Genomic DNA, 23,329 nt, shown 5'->3' on the forward strand with positions numbered 1-23,329 from the left:
AAACAATTTAAAAATAAATTACCATAGTATTTATTTTCTACAAAGGCTTTACAAGAACTTTTGGCTTCTCTAAAGAAGCTTTCAGGTATTAGTTATTACAACAACCATTTTTTAATGATGAGAAAGTATTTTAATAGCTGTGTAGAATCATGGAAAGATTTCTTCTTTGGAAGATGGATGAATACAAATGAATACTTTTATTTTTACGAGTGTATGCCACTTGCTTGTTTATTATTTATATGCGTGTAATCTCTTTTGAATGCTCACGGCTGCCATCCAAACGCTCAATAAACCACAGCGCGAATGTGTTGAAACCTGACCCGTGCGCGCTTATAACGCAGATGACACAGACACGGCTATGCACGGGACTTAAGCACAGCCTTCAAAATAAGCATTATATAAGACCAGTCACACACATCACATCGGCGACCAGAAGAAACGGCATTTGTTTGGAAAAACTTTGCTTTCTCGTGAACTGCGCGCGGCCCCGCTATGAGTTCGCGTACTAATATTTCTTGTTTACAAGAAGCCAAACGGGTGGCTATCTTCGGTGGCACGCATGGAAACGAGATGTCTGGCATTGTGCTGGCAAATATGTGGTTACAGAATGCAACGGAGATCGAAAGAAACGGACTGGTGTGCAAGCCGTTCATAACCAACCCGAGAGCGGTGGAGAAATGCACCAGGTACATCGACACTGATCTGAACCGAGCCTTCACGCCGGAGAACCTCAGGTAAACACCGCCTGTTTTCTGCACGGCGCGCGCTTGTTTTTGTAGTCTATAAGTGTTGAACAACAATGGCTTTTATTCTGTGGTGAAACTTTGAGGCTCGCTTGTGTTTAAGGTCCATTATTATGTTGTTGTCGTGTGTTGTCATGCAAATGTCAGGTCGTCTCGTCTTGTATTTCCGCTATGTTCGCGTCTTATGTCGTGTTTTTAGGCTGAGATATTACAGCAGGAGCAATGTGTTTGTTCCGCTTCATTCTATTTCGGACTAGTATTTATCATTAAATTATTAAATTCGAATGTTATATTAATCTGAAATGGCTAGCATTAAAAACAGACACATCACACACTCGTAGTAGCATATCTTTGTTAATGGAGAGGTAAAATAACAGATAAATACACCTTCGTTCGTTTAGTTTTCAGGTAAACATCGTAGTTTTCTGCACGGCACGTTTGTTTATGAATAGCAGTTTAGATGTAGTTAGTCTACGTATAAACAATGGACATTTCTGTGGCGAAACTTTTACACTCTCGCGTGTGTTTGAGGTATGTTATTACGTTGTTGCCATGCATTTGTCAGGTCGTCTCGTGTTGTTTTGTCGCTGTGTTCGTGTCTCGTGACGTGTTTTTAGGCTGAAATATGGCACGAGTGCTGGATTGTGGTCCACTGAAGCCCAGTCGAACTGTTATTTGGACACGTCCTGTGTAAACAGCCCCTTTACATGACAGTATTAACGGAGCGGTCAGCTGATCTCAGCCGCTCATGTCATGACTGTTGGGAAACGTGAGTGAAGCGTGATTTGGGTCATGAAGAGCCCGAATAGCGCTGCATCCTATACAGCACGTAAACACACAGGCTGTTTTTTCAGGATTATGTTGCAAAGTTAACCTTTTGATTATTCAAAATATGGATTTTTTTTGCCTTTACTGTGTTGTTTACCACACATTAGTATTGTTTGGGTTAGAATTAAGCAGGTATTACAAATTTGCCCTTGGCCCTAAGGTCTTAAAGAGACAGTTCACCACACAAAAAAAAAAAAAAATATGTAATTCTGTTGTCATTTATTTACTTAATCCAAACCTGGTTGAGTTTCTTTCCTCTATTGAACACAAAGGAAGATATTTTGAAGAATGATGGAAAATGCAACCATTCCATAGTATTTGTTTTTTCTACTATGGAAGTCAATGGATACAGGTTTTCAGCCTTCATCAAAGTATCTCCCATTGTGTTCAACAGAAGAAAGAATCTCATAAGGGTTTGGAATCACTTGAGGGTAAGTAAGTTGTTGTTGTTTTTTAATAAAGTCATTTATTTTTACGGTATTGCATTTATGAATATTCTAAATCTTAAGTAGCCTATTGAACATTAATAAAGATAGCTAAACACAGGTTGACCTTTTGTCAACATGCATTTTTTTTTTAACTGAACTTGCCATATAGTGGTATAAGGCTTTTTGCCTAAACGTGACTATAGAAATTAGAATCTAAACACCTTTATGGGTAAGCACATTTCTATGATTGTACCAAAGCTGTAGTCATATTTATGGATTACAACACACCCACAATATATATATATATATATATATATATATATATATATATATATATATATATATATATATATATATATATATATATATTAGGGCTGCACGATTAATCGAAAAAAGATCGCCATCTTGATGACGACCCTACACACAATCGTAATTCAGCTTTTCTACGATTCAGCCAATTATATTTTCAAGGTCAGGAGAGAAGCATTAAGGCGGTTGCACAAGTCTTCACATAGTTTTATATGCGCTGCTCAGCAACATGGACACAACCAAATGGTGTTAAAAGTGTCACGTGCTGTATTTATAAGGTATAATTCACCCAAACATGTAATTTCTATCTTAATGTAATGTATTCGTGGTCGCGAAATCACACATGAACTGACCCACTGTTTGTTTACTAGCGAGAGGATGCGCGCGTGCTCACCAATGATGTCTACTTTAGTAAACAGAACCTGCACAGGCTGTTAATAACAGGTGATAAAGTTTTAAATAACGTTCAGTTTGTTGCACAGAGTAATCATTTCTCAGGTGCCGTGCTGGAAGTATGCATGTTTTCTCCAATGACATGAGCGCACTCGCAGTGAAAGTCAAACCAAATATCACATTTTAGAGTTCTGATTACGATGAGCGTTTTTTGTGTTTTTTTTTTTCTTTCATAGCAAACAGAAAGTGTTGTGCTTAAGAATAAATGTTTACTCTGTCAGTATAACTCCTCTAGCCTATGTAATGTTGAAGATAATGCAAGACGGAATCTGGTAACGACAAATGTCTCATTTAATCAGAATAAAATGGTCTAATAATGTTGTCAATGTCGATTGCAAGCACAAGTCTCAAACATAATAATTCTACTTTAGAATTCTGAATAGTTGTATTCTGATGTCATGACTTTACTGTGAATTAACAGTCTGTTCAAGTCCACCTTTCCAAGTATATAGAAAAATGTAGCACTTTAAAAAACAGTAGTAGACCTACACATAGGCCTAATGTTATTATTGTTGTTTTACCATATGTTTGAGAATCACAATAATAATAGCCCACTCATGTTAACCTTAATTTTTATAGCTACAGAATCGTGAGAAAATTGTGATCTTGATTTTAAGCAAAAAATGTGTTATTTCAGAATCGTGCAGCCCTAATATACACACACATAATGTACTGTGAAGAGCTGCAAAACATACACAACAGATGTCAACGGCCGACTGTTGATCGTTTTTATGTATTTCTTTTTGGCCAGCTGGAAAGCTCAATCAATTTTTCCAAGCATTATTTGTCTGTCCTCTCTTGCTTTGTGAGCTTGTTATAAGAATATCTGCAGCTTTTTTTATTCTTAGCTACAATAATAATTATTATAAATAATAATAATAATTATAATAATCATAATTTTTTTGTTAACCTTTTACAGTAGGAATAAGTTTTAAACAGTAAAATAAACGCTCCCTCTAGAGTAGTTAATCAAATTAGTAATTAAATTATGAATTATGTAATAGCAGTTCCCTTGTCGTTTATTGCTTTGTTAAAAGATTTAAAGGTATAGTTCACCCAAAATTTAAAATTTGGTCATAATCTATTCATTCTCCACTTGCTCTAAACATGTTTGAGTTTCTGTTGAAAGGAAGATATACCCCTCCAAGAATGTTGGAACAACAACCATTGACTTCCATAGTATTTCCATTTTTTTGTTCATTCTACGGATGTCAAAAGCTGCTTATTTCCACCCTTCTTCAGTATATCTTTATTTGTGTTTCAACAGAAGAAAGAAATTCATGAAAGATTAGAATTACTCGAGTGTGAGTGAATGGTGAGTACATCAGTTCATGAAAAACAGTTTTTAACCCTGCAAATTATGACCAATGTGAAACAGAGTTAGAATACTGTTTACATGAGGTATAGAATTACCCCAGGGTTAACTAGCGGAAGTGAGCTTAGCCCTTAAAACGATGGTTCACCCCAAAAATGAAAGTACTTCAAACTATTATAACTTTGTTTCATCTGTTGAACACAAATGGAGATGTTTTGTAGAAGTTGCTAGATCCATTGACATCCAAAGTAATAAAAACAGTTACTATGGAAGTGAAATGCTATCACTTTTCAGTATTCTTTAATATGTCTGTATTTGTGGAGCTCAAATGGGTTTGGAACTAGTGGAGGATGAGTAAGTGATAACAGAATTTGCATTTGGTGAACTGTCCCTTTAAGCGTCATATTATTCGCAATTGACTACGGCAAGTTTTAAAGGGAAAGTGCACCCAGATATTAAAAGTCATCATTTACTTGCCCTCCACTTCTTCCAAACCCATTTGAGTTTCCTCCTTCTATTGAACACAAATGAAGATATTTCGAAGAATGTTGGAAAATTGACTTTCGTAGTATGTTTTGGTCCTACTGTTGATGCCAATGGCTGCTTTTTTCCCAACATTCTTCAGAATATCTTGTTTCGTGTTCAGCATTAAAAGAAATTCTTAAAAGCTTAGAACCACTTGAGTGAGTAAATGGTGAGGACATATCCATTTTTGTCTGTCCTATAGGCATTGTTTTATTAATCCACTTCTTTATGTCTTGTTCTTAATTGTTGCGTTATTAAAATTGATAATTTTTTTGCATCCACAGTGCTTCAGAATTGGAAGCGCTGCCATATGAAGTCCAGAGAGCCAAGGAAATCAATCAGATGTTCGGACCCAAAGGAGGCTCGGATGCGTATGATGTCATCTTCGACCTTCACAACACCACCTCAAACATGGGCTCCACCCTCATACTGGAGAGCTCGACTGACCTCTTCAACCTTCAGATGGTGCATTATATCAAAGTAAGATGCTAGATCCAATTATATTGCATGATAATAATCGAACCATTTTGTGTTATTTATTTGCTGACTGCAGCTACACTTCCTTTTAAAACTCTGGGGTCAGTCAGTAATATTTTTATTTATTTGAAAGGAATGTAATCTTTCAGTTAATTAAATATATAGTTCACTCAAAAATCACAATTCTGTCTTCGTTTACTCACCCTTCACATACTTACAAACTTGTTTATTTGTCTGTTGAACACAAAAGATGTTTTGAGGAATTTTCAAAACCATTAGCCATAGGCTTTTTTGTGCAAATTGTAGCCTCAGTTTCCTGTTCTTAGCTGACAGGAGTGGCACCCGGTGTGGTCTGCTGCTGTAGCCCATCCGCCTCAAGGTTGGACGTGTTGTGCATTCAGAGATGCTCTTCTGCATACCTCGGTTGTAACGAGTGGTTATTTGAGTTACTGTTGCCTTTCTGTCAGCTCGAACTAGTCTGGCCATTCTCTGACCTCTGGCATCAACAAGGCGTTTGCACCCACAGAACTGCCGCTCACTGAATATTTTCTCTTTTTCGGACCATTCTCTGTAAACACTAGAGATGGTTGTGCGTACAAAATCCCAGTAGATCAGCAGTTTCTGAAATACTCAGACCAGCCCATCTGGCACCAACATCCATGCCACATTCAAAGTCACTTAAATCACCTTTCTCCCCCATTCTGATGCTCTGTTTGAACTGCAGCAGATCGTCTTGACCATGTTTACATGCCTAAATGCATTAAGTTGCTGCAATGTGATTGGCTATATATATGTGTGTGTGTGTGTGTGTGTGTATGTATGTATATGTATATAAATGTGTATATAAGTGTATTGCACAAATAATTACTTGCATGTATTATATTCTGAACATTAAGTTGTTTACTAAATCACCAATATGGAATTTTTTTAAAGGGATAGTTCACCCAAAAATAAACATTCTGCCATAATTTACTCATCCTCCTCTTGTTTCAAACCAGTTTGAATGTCTTTATTTTATTGAACACAAAAGAAGATATTTTAATAAATGTTGAAAAAAAGGGCCATTGACTTCTTTGCTATTTTTGTTTCTTACTATGAATTTCAATGTTGGTTTCCAACATTCTTCAAAATATCTTGTTTTGTGAGCCACTTGAGTGTGAGTAAATACTTTTAATGGGCGTAAAAGTAAAAGTAAAAATACTTTTAATCATTTTTGGGCGAACCGTATCCCTTTAAGGTCTTAAAATAAAAATTGTACAAATGCACCTGTGCTCTTCCCCCTCACAGAAAGCTATGGCCCCTCACACCTGTTCAGTTCTGCTCAATGAACATCCGCAGCTGAAATATTCAACAACACGCTCGGTGGCCAAACACCCTGTCGGTGAGTACAAAGCCCTGGGTTATTCAGCAGCCCAAATCTGTCACTGAATAAAGTAAAATATTACCTCAAAAAGTTAGCCAACAACAAAATGTGGGATAAACGGAGATGGTGTGAAAAGTGTGGTTCTTATAAAAGCATTCAGAGCTCAAGTGATTATTCTGACACCTTAATTCCATTAATTAATTTTATACTCAAGAGCTCTCGAGTGGAAACCCAACACAGCAGGGTCGGCAATCAACATTTCCATTAAGCGGCAGTATTTACACTCTGGAAATCATTTCTAAGAGGTTTTTTATATAAATATTTGTAGAGACATTTTTATATAAATGCATCAATTTATGTCGTATAGAGTTGAAGGCTAAATTATTAGCCCTCCTGTGACATTTTATTTACTTTTCAAATATTTCCCAAGTGATGTTTAACAGAGCAAGGACATTTTCACAATATTTACTATTGCTTTTCTTCTACTGGAGAAAGTTTTAACTCTTAAAAAAAATTTAATAAATAAATAAATAAAACTGCAATTTAAGCTGAATACTAGTATCTTGCAAAATGACTGGTCAAATTTTATATACTATGTCATCATGACAAAGACAAATTAGCTATTAAAAATAAGTTACTATTATGAATTTTGATTCAAATAAAAAGAAATTAAAACTATTGTTTAAAAAAACTTCCGCTTCCTGAAATGTTGTTGACAATAACAAATGTATTGCTTTAAAATAGAAAACAGACGTTGATGTACTAATTGGACTAGATATGTACACTAGGTATCGCATACGGACCCTGAGCTTGCGTCAATAGCGACGCCACATTTGTACAGTGCTCCCAGGACATAATGTCATTCAATCGCACTAGCCAAGATTAAAACCAATGTGAAGATGCTGAACTTTATCATGCAGATTTCACTTACTGTTTTTTTTTTTACACATTAGAATAACAAGACATTGCATTGGCTGTTTGGGTAGCATGAAAAACAATAGAGCTATTAAAAATAGGAAAAAACTGAAGTGAACAAAGTACATTTCCTTAGACTGAAGATGCTAATGTGTTATGCATTATCGCAAAAAACATCTGATACAATCGCTAAAGCTGTCTACACTGCAAAGTTAATCTCTTACTTACATAATATCTGCACTTTGTTGTCTTGATAAGGGAACTTGGTTAGCACTGTTGCCTCACAGCTAGAAGGTCGCTGGTTGAGTCCCGGCTGGGTCAGTTGGCATTTCTGTGTGGAGTTAGCATGTTCTCCCATGTTTGCGTGGGTTTCCTTCCTCACAGTCCTAAAATATGCTCTATAGGTGAATTGAAGAAACTTAACTGGCCGTAGTGTATGAGTGTGTGTGAATGTGAGAGTGTTTGTGTGTTTCCCAGCACTGGTTTGCAGCTGGAAGGGCAGTTGGCGGTTCATTCCGCTGTGACGAACCCTGTTAAATAAGACAGCCAAAGGAAAATGAATGAATGCTCTATGTTGGCAGTGACTGTATGTGACCTTTTTATTAGGCCATGAACCACTGACTTCTATACTCTAGATGTGTTTCTATTGCAGGTCTTGAGGTGGGCCCACAACCACAGGGTGTTTTGAGAAGCAATGTGTTTGAGTCTATGAGGACGATACTGAAGCATGCGCTGGACTTCATCGAGCTTTTTAATAATGGTGAGTAGAGTTGCACAATATATTGACAGGGTTCATACGGTCATGAAAAACCTGTCATGGAATTTTGACATGGTATTGTCCAGGCCTGGAAAAGTTTTGGAAAAACAGAAAAATCCACAAAGTTTTGGAAAAGTCATGGAAAACAAATATCTGTATTCTTGAATCTAGGTTACAGTGTTTCCCTTTAGGATTTTTTCTAGCTGTGGCGGCAGGCCTTTTACACAGATCTTCTAACTTCCTATGGCAATTTTTTCAGTGACAAATGTCATGAGCGCAGCATTAAGGCTAGTACACACTGGGATGTTTTTTCGTTTGCGTTTATTGTCAGCGTTTTTCGAGACGTTTTTCCCAATTCAAACCCAAGAGTTTTTCACTGGAGTCAAGCAGAAGAGTATGCAAAATCACTCCTTGACGTTAGATGGTGCTACACAACTTTAAGCTTCTGACACCCACTTGTAACACAGAAGAAGACAGAAAGTTGACACGCTTGTTGTTAAAGTTACTGGCGATTTGAACAAGCATGGATGCTTCAAGTAGTAGCTCCAGCTGTAGCGATGAAGAAATGATTATTGTTCACCAGTGCAATAAGCAGCTCCATGTTCATATCACCTCTGGGAATCTTCTTCAATGTGCGCTTACATTGACAGTTTTGCGTTTGAGCGCCTCCAAGTGCAGTTTACTGTAACTTCCGCAGCATGACGCGTTTCTTAAAAAACGTTAGTGTGCATGATCACATTGACAGGGCCGTAGCCAGCCAGGTGAAAGGGGTGGTTCTTTTTATTAATCAAAATGTGGACCTTTTTTCAGTTATTTGCCTCATTTTCTGTTTAATTATGAGATTTAAATACTGATTTTAGTGACATTGTAAGCTAGATTAGCTTGTCAGATGGTCATCATAACCACACTTTGCAATGTAAAGTACCAAAATATTTCTTAAAGATTTAGTAAAAACAAATATTAATAAACATTTTATTACATCATTTATCATTAGAGAAAAATAGGAATATGTTAAAGTTTTAGATTAAAAACTCTAGGCAATTGTCATTTATTAGGCAAATAACAAACTGGCCAGCACATTCAACTTTCCTCAGTCAGAATTTGGCCATTTCAGTAATAAAAAATTAAAACATATTAAAAATAAAAGCACTTTATGATTTTTCTTGCCTTTCTTGTAACAAAAGTACATTTGATTGAAGATTAATGGATGACCTCAATAGCCAAATTAGTATTCAAATTAATTTTAATATGGGCCACTTTTGGTGCTTCACATAAGGTCCAAGATTTAGAATAAAAGTTACATGTAAAATATTTTCTCTATTTAAAAACAATACAGTAGCGAAAGGTGACCACTTAATCTGATTGTTTGTTTTCTTGCACAGCTGGATGTTGGATTGATGAAAAATAATAGTTTGCATTGGCCAAAACTGATTAGCTGAAGTCATACTGATGTGATGGTCAACAGATGATTCGGCTTGGTCTTGTGGCATTTTTATTTTCACAATTGTAGCTGTCAAAATAGGACAAATGAGCTCATGTATAGGACAAATTCTGGACCTTTGTCATTGAGGGGTGGGTCTTTCGAACCACCCGAACCCCCCCTGGCTACGGGCCTGCATTGGCGCCTTTATTTAGTCACGATGCGTTAAACATCAATGGAAAACGCGAGCGAAAAGCGTCCCAGAGTGCATGGGCCTCTAAAAGTCAAGATCGGATTTATGTAATGCGAGCATGGGGGGCGAATCGAGATCGCAATCTTTTTTTTTTTTTTATTTCTCGTGCAGCCCTAGTTGTGTGTGTGTGTGTGTGTGCGCACTGATCTGACGGCAGACACTGAATCGAAGAATGTTTTCTCTCTCGCTTGAAACCACATCTGAGAGAAGGATAACTGCTTTGACACACCTTTCAAAATCTAAGTTGTGCATCACAAAAAAAGCTCCGTAAGCCACTCAAAATGGTACTGACACACCAGTTGTAAACACTGTAAATGGAAGTTGTAAGCATTTTACCAGAAGACGCTGGAAAAGGAAAAGGTCTATAAGTAAAGGTCCGTGGAAAACGAAAAAACATTTAACCATTTACAGCATTTTTAGCAATGACAATACTAATTATATTTATTTTTGTCATGTGTGACTGTGAAAATGCAATGTCACATCAACAACCCATGTACAGTACAGAATATGCAAAACACAATCCGATTAGCCAGGGTAGGCAGTGATAATAATAATAATTGATGAATAATTCAGTGTTTTTCAGAAGTTATCACAATTTAATGAGAGCTAAGGCACTTCAGTTATGTTTCTCATATCATTTATAGATTTTTTAATGTTTACGTAACTCATTTTTCCCCCACTGGCCATCTGTTTGTCTGCCTAGATTGTGTGTGGCATTTCAAGACAAACGCTTATGCTCTCAGGTCATTGAGTCAGCATTAAAACCTGAACTCTCTGACCTCGACATTTCAGCTGTTTTGAAGCACAGACTTCTTCTTTTCTCTTTCGTTTTCCTCTTTTTCCTGAGGAAACATTTAAACAAGGCAGTCACATGTACTGACATAAAAACACATTGCACGTCTCGCATTAAGCTGGAACAGGCAAGCTAGGAAAGAACATCTAGTTTCTCTTCTGGTTGTAGAGTTGAATGCTTGTTTGGTTGTTGGTTAGTTTCCATGTAGCTTGCTGGGTTTTGTAGTGTCATGCTGTGGAGAGAGGCTGTATTGTTGTGCATGAATGTCTCATTGTGAGCACTCAGACGTGTTTTCCGTTCGCCAGTGTGCCGAACCACGTTTGGACCGCATCAACATAACAACAAAACACGAGGTCTGACATAATGGAAAGTGTTAATTAGGAGACTCAGGGATTTGAATGACGCAAGAGCCATCTGTTATGAACACAAGCTAACAGCAAAATTATCTAGCTGATTTAAAAAAAACATTACTTTTACTCATAAAAATTGGCAAAGCATACTGTTATTTTAAGTAGTCCCAAAGTCTTTAAACTTACTTGGAAAGAGATATTATTTAGTGACAGTCCATGTCAGCACATGCTTACTATAACTGAAACCTGACAGCCTCACAATGCCTATCATGTCAGGGCTAGAACATATTATTTATCAGGGTGTCCACGGGGTCTTAATGTCTTAAATTTAAAAAACAATATTTAAGACCTTGAAAAGTCTCCAAATATAGCGTTGTAGATCTTAAATCAGTTTAAACAGGTCTTAATTTTCCTTTGTCCATGCAAAGCTAATCAATCGGTACAACCAACAATCCAAGTTACCAAAAGTAAATTTTTTTTAAAACTCTAATTACCAATTTAGTTTAGTTCTCTTTCTTACAAAAAAACTTTATTTGTAAATGTGCTTTTGAATTTTAATGGGGCAAATAAACATATTTTCCACTGGCCATTAGAAAAAAACCTTAGTGTTTTTTCTAGAAGTCTGAAATTTCATTCATAATGGTCTTAAAAAGGTCTTAAAGTCTTAAATATAACTTGATGATACCTGTAGAAACCCTGATTTACATATTTCATTAAGACGGTTACACAAAATGTGATCCTCAAAGCAAAGCTGGCAAATAGGTTGACTTATTCACTGAAGTATTATGCTTCAGTAATGTATTATATAATGTTTTTTAGACCAGCTGGATCCCGCTCCCCGCTGAAGAAACCAAAGCTGAAAAAATACGAGATGACCTAAGCATAATAAACATGATTTTGATATAGATGTTATTTTTTGAAGGATGTTGGTAACTAAACATTTTGAACAATATGTGACCACTGGTCTGCACGGTGGCGCAGTGGGTAACACGTTCGCCTCACAGCAAGAAGGTCGCTGGTTCGAGCCTCGGCTGGGTCAGTTGGCATTTCTGTGTGGAGTTTGCATGTTCTGTGTTCGCGTGGGTTTCCTCCGGTTTCCCCCACAAGTCCAAAGACATGCGGTATAGGCGAATTGGGGAATGTATGGATGTTTCCCAGTGATGGGTTGCAGCTGGAAGGGCATCCGCTGTGTAAACGTGCTGGATAAGTTGGCGGTTCATTCCTCTGTGGCGACCTCAGAATATTAAAGGGACTAAGCTGAAAAGAAAATGAATGAATGAATGTAACGCTGTGTGTCAAATGCACTGTTAACAATTTTCTGTAGAATCTAAAGTATCTAACTGTAAATCAGCTACAGAAAAAATACTGTATTTACATTCACAGCGCCATTTATCTTGCTTGCATTTTCCATATTTCTTTACTTTAAAATATGCATTCATTTTCACAATACAACTTTTTAAATACATTAACATACTGCATACAGTAAATTACAGTTCATAGTACAGTACAATACTGTGCAGTTTACAAAATTGTTAACAGGTAATTAAGGTAATTAAGGTAAAGAAATAGGATTGGGAGATACAAACCCAGAATTCTGACTTATTTTTCTTGCAATTTCAAGTTTCTGTCTCATGATTCTGAATTTTCTACTTCCAATTCAAACTTTTCTACTCACAATTAAAAAGTATAAATTGTGAGTAGAAAAGTCTGAATTATGGCACTTTAGCAAGTGTTGCCATAGGCACATATTTGTCATGAGCCTGGGTTGAAAGAAACTCAGACATGTTTGGAATGACATGAATGTATCAAGACAATGTCAGAAAACGGAGTAATAAAAAAATGACAAAAATAAAAAAAATGACGATAATTTAAATAAATGTTTGAAAGAACATTTTTAACAACCCATTTTTAAACATAATAGTTTTAATAACTAGTTTCTACTTGTCTTTGCCATGATGACTGTACATAATGTTTTGCTAGACTTAACTAGCTTAATTAGTCATTGGATAACAGTGGTTTCTTCTGTAGCCAATCAAAGAAAAAATGTTAAGGGTGGCTAATAATCTTGACTTATAAAATAATTATAAAAAATACAAAACATTTTATTGAACTTATCCATCTAAACTAAAAGAAGTATTTTACCAATAAGTAAAAATATAAGAAATACATAAAAAAATTACCATTTAAAATGTACTCTTTTATAATTAATAATAATAATAACAATAATAATAATAATAATAATAATAATTCCTTACATTTATATAGCGCTTTTCTTGACACTCAAAGTGCTTTACACATTTATGGAGTGAATCTCCTAATCCACCACCACTGTGAGGCAATCACCTGGCAGCCATATTGCGCCAGACTAGTGGAGAGGACACAGAGTGATGAAGCCCATTATGATATGGGGATGGTTAGGAGGCCATGATGGACAGAGGCCAGTGGGCAAATTTGGCCAGGATGCCGGGGATTTTTAACGACCACAGAGAGTCAGGACTTCAGTTTCACATCTCATCCGAAAGACGGCACTCACTGACAATATAGTGTCCCCTTCACTATACTGGGGCTTTAGGACCCACACAGACTAGAGAGCTAGCTGCCAGCTTAGAGTTAGTATTTTAAACAATACTTTGGAAATATTTGAAAAAGAATAAATAGTTCATATAGCTGTTAGCTGTTTATATATATATATATATATATATATATATATATATATATATATATATATATATATATAGCTGTTTTTTGTCCATTGCAGTGGAAGTCAGTATCAGAATCATCAATCAGAATTAACATTTTGTTTTTGATTTTTAAGTACGTTCCTTGCTTTAGATGTTTTAGACATCAAATCAATTTAAAATTAATAATGTTAACGTGTTTTTTTATTATTATTATTTCAATTCATTTTAAAATATTTATATATTAAACATAGTTTTAATAACTAAAAGAAGTACTGTGCATCTGGAAAGTATTCATAGCGCTTCACTTTTTTCCACATTTTACAGCCTTATTCCGAAATGGATTAAATTCATTTATTTCCTCAAAATTCTACACACAATACCCCATAATGACAATGTGAAAACATATTTTTTTTAAAAAACCTGAAAAATCACATGTACATAAATATTCACAGCCTTTGCCATGAAACTCTAAATAAGCTCATGTACATTTTGTTTCCACTGATCATTCTTGAGATGTTTCAGCAGCTTAATTGGAGTTCGCCTGTGGTAAATGCATGACTTGAAAAGGCCTGACACCTGTCAATATAAGATCCCAGGGTTGGTAGTGCATGTCAAAGCACAAACCAAGCATGAAGACAAAGGAATTGTCTGTAGACCTCCGAGACAGGATTGTCTCGAGGCACAAGTCTGGGAAAGGTTACAGAAAAATTTCTGCTACTCTGAAAGTTCCAATGAGCACAGTGGGCTCCATCATCCGTAAGTGGAAAATGTTTGGAACCACCAGGACTCTTCCTAGAGCTGGCCGGCCATCTAAGCTGAGTGATCGGGGGAGAAGTGCCTTAGTGAGGGAGGTGATCAATAACCCGATGGTCAATCTGTCTGAGCTCCAGCATTCTTCTTTAGAGAGAGGAGAACCTTACAGAAGGACAACCATCTGTGCAGCAATCCACCAATCAGGCCTGTATGGTCGAGTGGACAGACGGAAGTCACTCCTGCCTGGAATTTGCCAAAAGGCATTTGAAAGACTCTTAGACCATAAGGAACAAAACTCTCTGGTCTGATCAGACTAAAATTGAACTCTTTGGAGTGAATGCCAGTTGTTATGTTTGGAGAAAACCAGGCACCGCTCATCACCAGGCTAATACCATCCCTACAGTGAAGCATGGTGGTGGCAGCATCATGCTGTGGGGATGTTTTTCAGCAGCAGGAACTGGAAGACTAGTCAGGATAGAGGGAAAGATGAATGCAGCAATGTACAGAGACATCCTGAATGAAAACCTGCTTTAGAGTGCTCTTGACCTCAGACTGGGGCAACGGCTCATCTTCCAGCTGGACAATGACCCAAAGCACACCTCCAAAGTAACGATGGAGTGCCACTCAAGGAAATTCACCGAGTTGTTGTGAAGCCAATCTTTTTTCACATTGTCATTATGTGGTATTGTGTAAAGAACTTTGAGGAAATAAATGAATTTAATTCATTTTGGAATAAGGCTGTTACATAACAAAAGTGGAAAAGTGAAGCGCTATCAATACTTTCCGGACGCACTGTAAGTCTTTCACCAAAAGTAAAAATATAATAGGAAATAATACAAAAATTTCTTTGCTTTGTTAAACAATGTCATCATTTTGCTTTCAATTTTATCTTATGTACAACTGCACAATTTATGCTGTTCTAGTATAGCTGTGATTTTATTTATTTATTTTTGTCCATTGCAGTGGAAGTCAGAATTAACAATCTCTTTTTAGTTATTTAATCTACATTCTCTGCTTAAGATGTTTTAGACGTCAAATAACTTTAAATGAATACTGCTAATGTAAATTCTTTGAAAATATACTTTAAATGTATTTTGAATAGTTTTGGAAAATATTCATATATTAAATCTATATTTAGAAAATAAATCTTTATATTGGGCAATTTGTTTTGTTATACTTTAAAATATAGGAAAGTATTTACATTTTAATTTAATTTAATTTTTTTTTCTAATTTGAGTGCAATATGCCTGTGATAAAAACAGACAAATGAACACACTCACCATGATATTCCCCTCTGCCAACAGGTGTAGAGTTTCCTCCATGCACAGTAAATGTTTTCAGAGTCCAGGAGAGAATGGACTATCCCAGAGACACCAATGGAAACATCACAGCCATGGTGCATCCGCATCTACAGGTAGGCACTCTTATAATAAATGCATGCGCACACAACTCTGCACATTTACCCTCAAGCAGCCTAGAAAACGGTTGCTCTTTATGACACAGAAAGAGCGAGAGGGAAACACATGTAAGAAAATGTGTCCTATGACTCATGTGTTTGCTCTGACTTCCAGGCTTCAGTTGTTTTCCACAGTAATGCTTGTGTGTGTTTGTGTGCAGGACTGTGACTGGGAGCCTCTGAACCGGGGTGACCCGATGTTCCTTACTTTCGATGGGAGAAACAATTCTTTATGAAGGTGCCAGCACAGTGTACCCTACGTTTATTAATGAAGCGGCCTATTATGAGAAACAGCAGGCATTCGTGACCACTTGTAGGGAAATACTAGCTGCCAATGCTATCAGAAAAGCATTCAAGTAATCTTTTGTCTTATTAAAAATAATCACTATGACAGGGTGATAACACAGAAAGTGTGCTTCATCTAAACAACATTTTGCTAATTCTTGAAAATGACAATAGAGATTTATTTGTTGTAATTGCCACAGGATTATTTAGGAGAACCTTTAAAAAATTTATATGAGAATACATTTATATGGGTCAAAGATGAAGCTTCAGCATCAGAATGATAATAATTAGCTCTATTTTTTATACATGAGTAGTTTTTTCAAATGATTATCATACATTTTTTGACGTGAATTACTGGAGATACCTACTAAAATGTATTCTGATCTAATAGCTGTTGTTTATATACCAAAAAAAAGTCATATTTTGATCAAAAAATCATTTAATGACATTAATAATTACAGTGCAATATTTGCCATTATCTTTCAAACCACTGTTATAATCATGTAAAACTAGCACAACCACTTCTGCTTTTGTATATTTTGTGTAAGCACTGTTCAGAACAATAATGTTGTTTCATTTATATTTAACTATATTAGTGTTGGGTAATGATTAATTACTATTAATCGCAATATATATAAATGTTTTATCAAGTATATAAACGCGTGTGTGTTTATACACTCACCGGCCGCTTTATTAGGTACACCTGTCCAACTACTCGTTACGGCAAATTTCTAATCAGCCAATCACATGGCAGAAACTCAATGCATTTAGGCATGTAGACATGGTCAAGACGATCTGCTGCAGTTCAAACTAGCATCAGAATGGGGAAGAAAGGTGATTTTAAGTGACTTTGAATGCGGCATGGATGTTGGTGCCAGACGGGCTGGTCTGGGTATTTCAGAAACTGCTGATCTACTGGGATTTTCATGCACAACCATCTCTAGGGTTTACAGAGAATGGTCCGAAAAAGAGCAGTTCTGAGGGTGCAAATGCCTTGTTGGATGTCAGAAGAAAATGGCCAGACTGGTTCAAGCTGATAGAAAGGCAACAGTAACTCAAATAACCACTCGTTACAACTATGGTATGCAGAAGAGCATCTCTGAATGCACAACACGCCTAGCAGAAGACCACACTGGGTGCCACTCCTGTCAGCTAAGAACAGAAAACTGAGGCTACAATTTGCACAGGCTTGCCAAAATTGGACAATAGAAGATTGGAGAAATGTTGCCTGGTCTGATGGGTCTCGATTTCTGCTGCAATATTCGGATGGTAGGGTCAGAATTTGGCATCGACAACATGAAAGCATGGATCCATCCTGCCTTGTATCAACAGTTCAGGCTGGTGGTGGGGGTGTAATGGTGTGAGGAATATTTTCTTGGCACTTTGGGCCCAGTAGTACCAATTGAGCATCGTGTCAACGCCACAGCCTACCTGCGTAATGTTGCTGACCATGTACATTCTTTTATGACCACAGTGTACCCATCTTCTGATGGCTACTTCCAGCAGGATATTGCGCCACGTCATAAAGCGCCAATCATCTCAGACTGGTTTCTTAAACATGACATTGAGTTCATTGTACTAAAATGTAGTCACCATATCTCAATTCAATATAGCATCTTTGGGATGGACCAAAATGTCTAAGGAATATTTCCAGTAGCTTGTTGAATCTATGCCACAAAGTATTAAGGCAGTTCTAAAGGCAAAAGGTGATCCAACGCGAAACTAGTACAGTGTACCTAATAAAGTGGCCGGTGAGTGTATATGCATAATGTATTTGCGTGTACAGTCTATATTTTTATGTACATGCAAACATTTATTTGGATGCAATGTAATGGCTATTAATCATTGCCCAGAACTTAAATGAACAATATTTTATTTATCATCCATATTTTTACATTTTACTCTCCCAACAGTTATTTGAAAGATTAAAGTCGACACTTTACTAGCATTAAAATGCTTTCTATTCATATAAAAGAATCACCATTGTAAATTTCATTTTGATGCAGACACCAAAACAGGGCTTCTTGTCTTTGACTCATATATTTAAAGGCAAAATATATATAACGCTACCATTCAAATGTCTGGGATCAATAAAAAATACAATTTTTGGTCCCTACTTTATATTAAGTGGCCTCAACTAATATGTATTTACACTGAAATTATTCATTTGTTACAATGTACATATTGTGTAAATACATGTGTACCTTGTACTTATGATTGATTAAATATCTGCAATACATTAGAAACACAGTAAGTGCATTGTATTTATGCTTTTAATGCAAGTAATATAGTAATTAGGGCCGCCTAATATGAAGTCAGACCTTTTTTTTCTTTCTTTTTTTGCTATCTATGTAATTTAAAGGAATGCTTTAATTCAGCTAGAACACGTTAATTCAACAATAATTCACATATTTTTCCTTTATTTAACACTCCTTGAAATGCATCACTTTTCCACAGAAATTAGCCACCCAATCATTAATTTTTAAATTACAAACAAATTCTATTTTAAAATCTTTTAAATGGTCAAATTTTGACCCCACACATTTGAACTGTTATTTATACACTACCTGACAAAAGTCTTGTTGTCGATCCCAGTTGTAAGAGCAACAAATAATAACTTGACTTCTAGTTGATTATTTGGAAAAGTAGCAGAAGGTAGATTTTAGCGCTCATTCTCATACTTCAGCCTCCACATCAAAGTTCCTGAAAGCAAAGAAGGTCAAGGTGCTCCAAATTGGCCAGCCCAATCACCAGATATGAACATTATTGAGCATGTCTGGGTTAAGATGGAGGAGGCATTGAAGATGAATCCAAATAATCTTGATGAACTCTGGGAGTCCTGCAAGAACGCTTTCTTTGGCATTCCAGATGACTTTTATTAATGAATGATTTGAGTCATTGCAGAGATGTATGGATGCAGTCCTCCAAGCTCATGGGAGTCATACACAATATTCATTCTTTTTCCACTGCACCATGCCTTTATATTCTATACTGTACATTATTTCTGTTAAGTGACAAGACTTTTGTCTGAGCAAAGTCAGACCTTACTGTCCTAATTCAATCATTAACAGTCAAAGCATGATTGTAGATCAAGGCATATTTTATTTTGGTAAAATAAGCGTAATCTAGAGGCCTTTCATATAAGCCACTTCTGATACCAAATGATCAACTAAAAGTCAAGTTATTATTTGTTGTTCCTAAAACTTGGATAGGCGACAAGACTTTTGTCAGGTAGTGCACACCCTTTAAATCTGCCCCTTTATACATTTTCAAATGCATTAATTTTGTAGTCTTAATAAGATTGAGATTGATATCTCTTTCCAAAATGAGTATTTTCTTACATCTTCAATAACATACGCTTTGTACTCAAATCATTTGGTTTGAAATTCACTGTAGATAGTGAAGAATTGATATTCATAGCTGTCTAAAAAAGCTACCTCTAGTGTACGTGCTCAGATCCTGAAGAAGTGAACAGTCTCAGGAACAGTCTTCACTGCCCTCTAGCCTCTGATTCAACACAGCGTTGACTCGAACAGCCTTAAAACAAGCACAAAATAACCTCTCAGTACTGTGCGGATGCATCATACATTATAGAGAAGTAACTGTCCAAACTCAGTGTTTATTTGTGATGCAAAGTCTGTCGTAGGTTAGATCTTAGAGTTCATGACTTCATTATTGCCTTAACTGAACAGAAACAGAACGATTTTACAGTAGGAATATACAGTAATACACAATAGGAGTTGATGTTGTATGTTATATGATGGCTGTATTAAACAAAAGATAGTTCAGCAGGCTCTGAAATAAGCAAAAAGTGTGTATATGATCTTTCCAACTGTGATTGATTTTGTGTTGTGATTGTTTATGGTTTGTGTAGATTACCGGAAAGACCCAATCTTGTGTTTTACAGGTATATTTTATGAAATATGATGTTTTAGAATATCATATCTATCTATGCAAGTAATCATATAGTCACTTTATGTGAAAGTATGGTTTTAATTTATTCCAAATTGAGGAAGAATGGCTATTATTTGTATTATATTTACAGGTAACACTTTACTTGAGGGAGTTAATAAGGTCATAAAACCTTTATAATCATGATTGAGCACATGTCATGAATATGAAGGATATTTTATGCATGCTTATGACAACTGTTATTAGGGGTCATTAGCCCAGAAATGTCTTTATTGTATCATTTTAAGATTATCAGGACAACAAATTATTAATCTGTCATAAACATTGTCGTGAGGTCGTTCTAATTGTGTCATGAATGTTTTTCCGAATTATTTTTACAAATAAGGAACAAAATTATTTTGTATATATAAAATTTTTGAGTAAAAGAGTTAATAATGAATATTTAACCTTATATTATGTTGGGGACATTTTCATCCACTATGGGGCGCTGTTGAGTCTTTCTTTGGCCACAACATTCTCTCTGTGTTTCAGCAAACGGGATGATTTTTGGTGACAAATCTTATTTTAACACACATTTTAAGAAAATGCTTTGAAAATTGTCAAAAACTCAACAAAACGCTGTGAGCAAATTTACTACACATTCGTTATGTTCGTGGCAGTTTTTGTCCCATTGACTTCCATTATAATGATAATTTTCCATTATAATTTTATTTACACAGCCATAACAGCATAAATTATGCACTCTTGTTTTTTCATGGGTTTTCTCTCTTGGGAAGAGGTACAATTTGTAATTTTGACCATTGATCATCAGTTCCAGTGCAAACAAAGCTTAGTTTTTTATATAGAGTTTAGTGTGTGTACGTGTTTTTGTGACATATAAGGACCCAAATCTGTATCATGACATGGGTATGACACAGGTATTACAAGAAGGTGGTGAAATATGAGGACATTGCTGATGCTTATAAAACACACAGAATGAGCTTTTTCAGAATGTAAAACTGTCCACAGTTTCCCGTGAGAGTTGGGTTTAGAAGTATAGGGAGGGTTAGGCTAATAGAAAATACAGTCTGTACAGTATAAAAACAACGGAAACCTATGTAATGTCCCCACAATTCACAAAAACAAACAGTGAATGTGTGAGTGAGAGAGACCTTTGTGCACTTACCTTGATATGTCTCAGAAAATCAAAATCAGCTCCTCAGTTCTCAGAACTACATGGAGTAAACAAAAACAAAGCAAATATATTTATCCACGCACACTATAATTTGCTGTTTTACATCATTTAAAAAACAGGAACAGCTTTTTTTAAAGGCTTTATGGTGTTAACTGATGATCAACAGTAAATATGACAAATTTGATCTCTTCCCAACAGGGAAAACCACCTACAATCAAGAATGCATGATTATTTGGTGTCATGGCTTTGCAATCAAAAATGTCATTATAATGGAAGTCAATGGGGAAAAAACAGCCACAAACAGTAAATGAGGAGGCCAAATTAAAATTTGATGTTGCACAAAAACTAACAATACATCAAAGCCGATGTTGTTACTAATCTAATGTCCAAGACTGTGAGAAAAGGTAAACATAAATACACTCCACAATTACCTTTTATACTGAAAATAAGTCATTTAGTGGGATTTATTTTCCCCAAATCAGTGACATCATAAATTTTTAAAGAGTACAAAACAATTAAAGAGTCAAAATCCTGGATTTCATGATTTTTGATTTGGAGGTTGATCAACAGGTTAATATGAATAAAAAAAAATTGATAGATTTTTACAGCAGATTAATTCAAAACTATTTTCATCCTGAACATGACAAAAGGGTCGTAAGTTTGCACAATACACAAGTGTTAATGACATTCAATTTGTACCACTGTAGTTGAGCTCAAAAAATATATTCATGATGCTGTTGTAAAATTATTGACAATTATAATGGCCTCATGACACTTATGTTTATGACAAATTTATTATATTTAACCCTTATGTTATGTTAGGGATGTTTTCATCCACTCTGGGGTTATTTGAGTCTTAATTTGGCCACAGCGGTTCTCCATGTTTCAGCAAATGGAATGATTTTTGGTGACAAATCTTATTTTGACACACATTTTGGAAAAATGCTTTTGAAAATTGTTAAAATCTCAACAATACGCTGTGGGAAAATGTTTTACCCTTTCGTTATGTTCATAGCAGTTTTCGCCCCATTGACTTCCATTATAATGACACTTTTTTAAATGCATGACAGTATATAGTCATGCATTCTTGATTTTTGGTTGTTTTCCCTATTGAGACGAGGTACAATCTATAATTTTTACTGTTGATCAGTTCCAGTGCAAACAAAGCTTAGTTTTTGGCTTTTATAGGGAGTTTAGTTTGTGTGTACGTGTATGTGTTTTTGTGACATATAAGGACACAAATCTGCATAATGACATGGGTATGACACAGATATTACAAGAAGGTGGTGAAATATGAAGACATTGCTGATGTCATTTCTCAAAAAGCTTATAAATCTGTTGTATATGCATGCGCTCCTTTTGTCCAAGACCCACCAGATCAACGAAGGTCCTGACAAGACACGAACAAGAATAACGAACTGACAAATGAAGCACTGAACTATTGCTTCTTAAATAGGTGGAGCTGGGTACAAACAGCTGGGCTGTCGACAGTTCAGCTGATTCTAGTTAGCAAGTCACATGATCAAAACACAACAATAGCACGTGGAAGAATGCAAAACAATCCCACATGACAACATGACTGAAAGAGCGCATGCATCTACAACTGTGACAAAATCACACAGAATGAGCTTTTTGAGCTGTCCACAGTTTCCTGTGAGGGTTGGGTTTAGGGGTAAGGTGGGGTTAGGCCAATAGAAAATACAGTTTGTATAGTATAAATACAATTGAAACCTATGTAATGTCCCCACAATTCACAATAACAAACGTGTGTGTGCGTGCATGCTTGTGTGCGTGCATGCGAGACCGAGGGAGACCTTTGTGCACTTACCTTGATACGACTCAGAAAATCTAAATCAGCTCCTCAGCTCTCAGAACTACATGGAGTAAACAAAAACAAAGCAAATATATTTATCCACGCACACTATGATTTGCTGTTTCACTCTATATGTCTCCTCTCTCTCGCGACTGCAGCTGGTCCAGAACACAGCTGCCAAGCTCATAACAGGCACAAAAAAACGAGAACACATTACACCTGTACTGGTTTCCCTACACTGGCTGCCAATCCAGTTTAGAATTCAGTACAAAGTTCTGTTGTATGTTTTTAAATACCTCCATGGCCTGGCCCCTGAGTATATTTCT

The 23,329-nt window shown here is 36.0% G+C and overlaps 1 protein-coding gene across 1 annotated transcript; it reads left to right on the forward strand.

Moving 5' to 3' along the window:
* Positions 1–313: 313 nt before the first annotated feature.
* On the forward strand, positions 314–17,734 carry aspa (aspartoacylase). The gene is given in 7 exon segments (XM_056458656.1): positions 314–734; positions 4,886–5,081; positions 6,366–6,459; positions 8,009–8,116; positions 15,668–15,777; positions 15,981–16,040; positions 16,042–17,734. Coding segments are annotated over 7 exon segments (948 nt in total). The 5' UTR covers positions 314–492; the 3' UTR covers positions 16,180–17,734.
* Positions 17,735–23,329: the final 5,595 nt, after the last annotated feature.

Source organism: Danio aesculapii, chromosome 5, assembly GCF_903798145.1.
Source record: "Danio aesculapii chromosome 5, fDanAes4.1, whole genome shotgun sequence".
Taxonomy (NCBI): domain Eukaryota; kingdom Metazoa; phylum Chordata; class Actinopteri; order Cypriniformes; family Danionidae; genus Danio; species Danio aesculapii.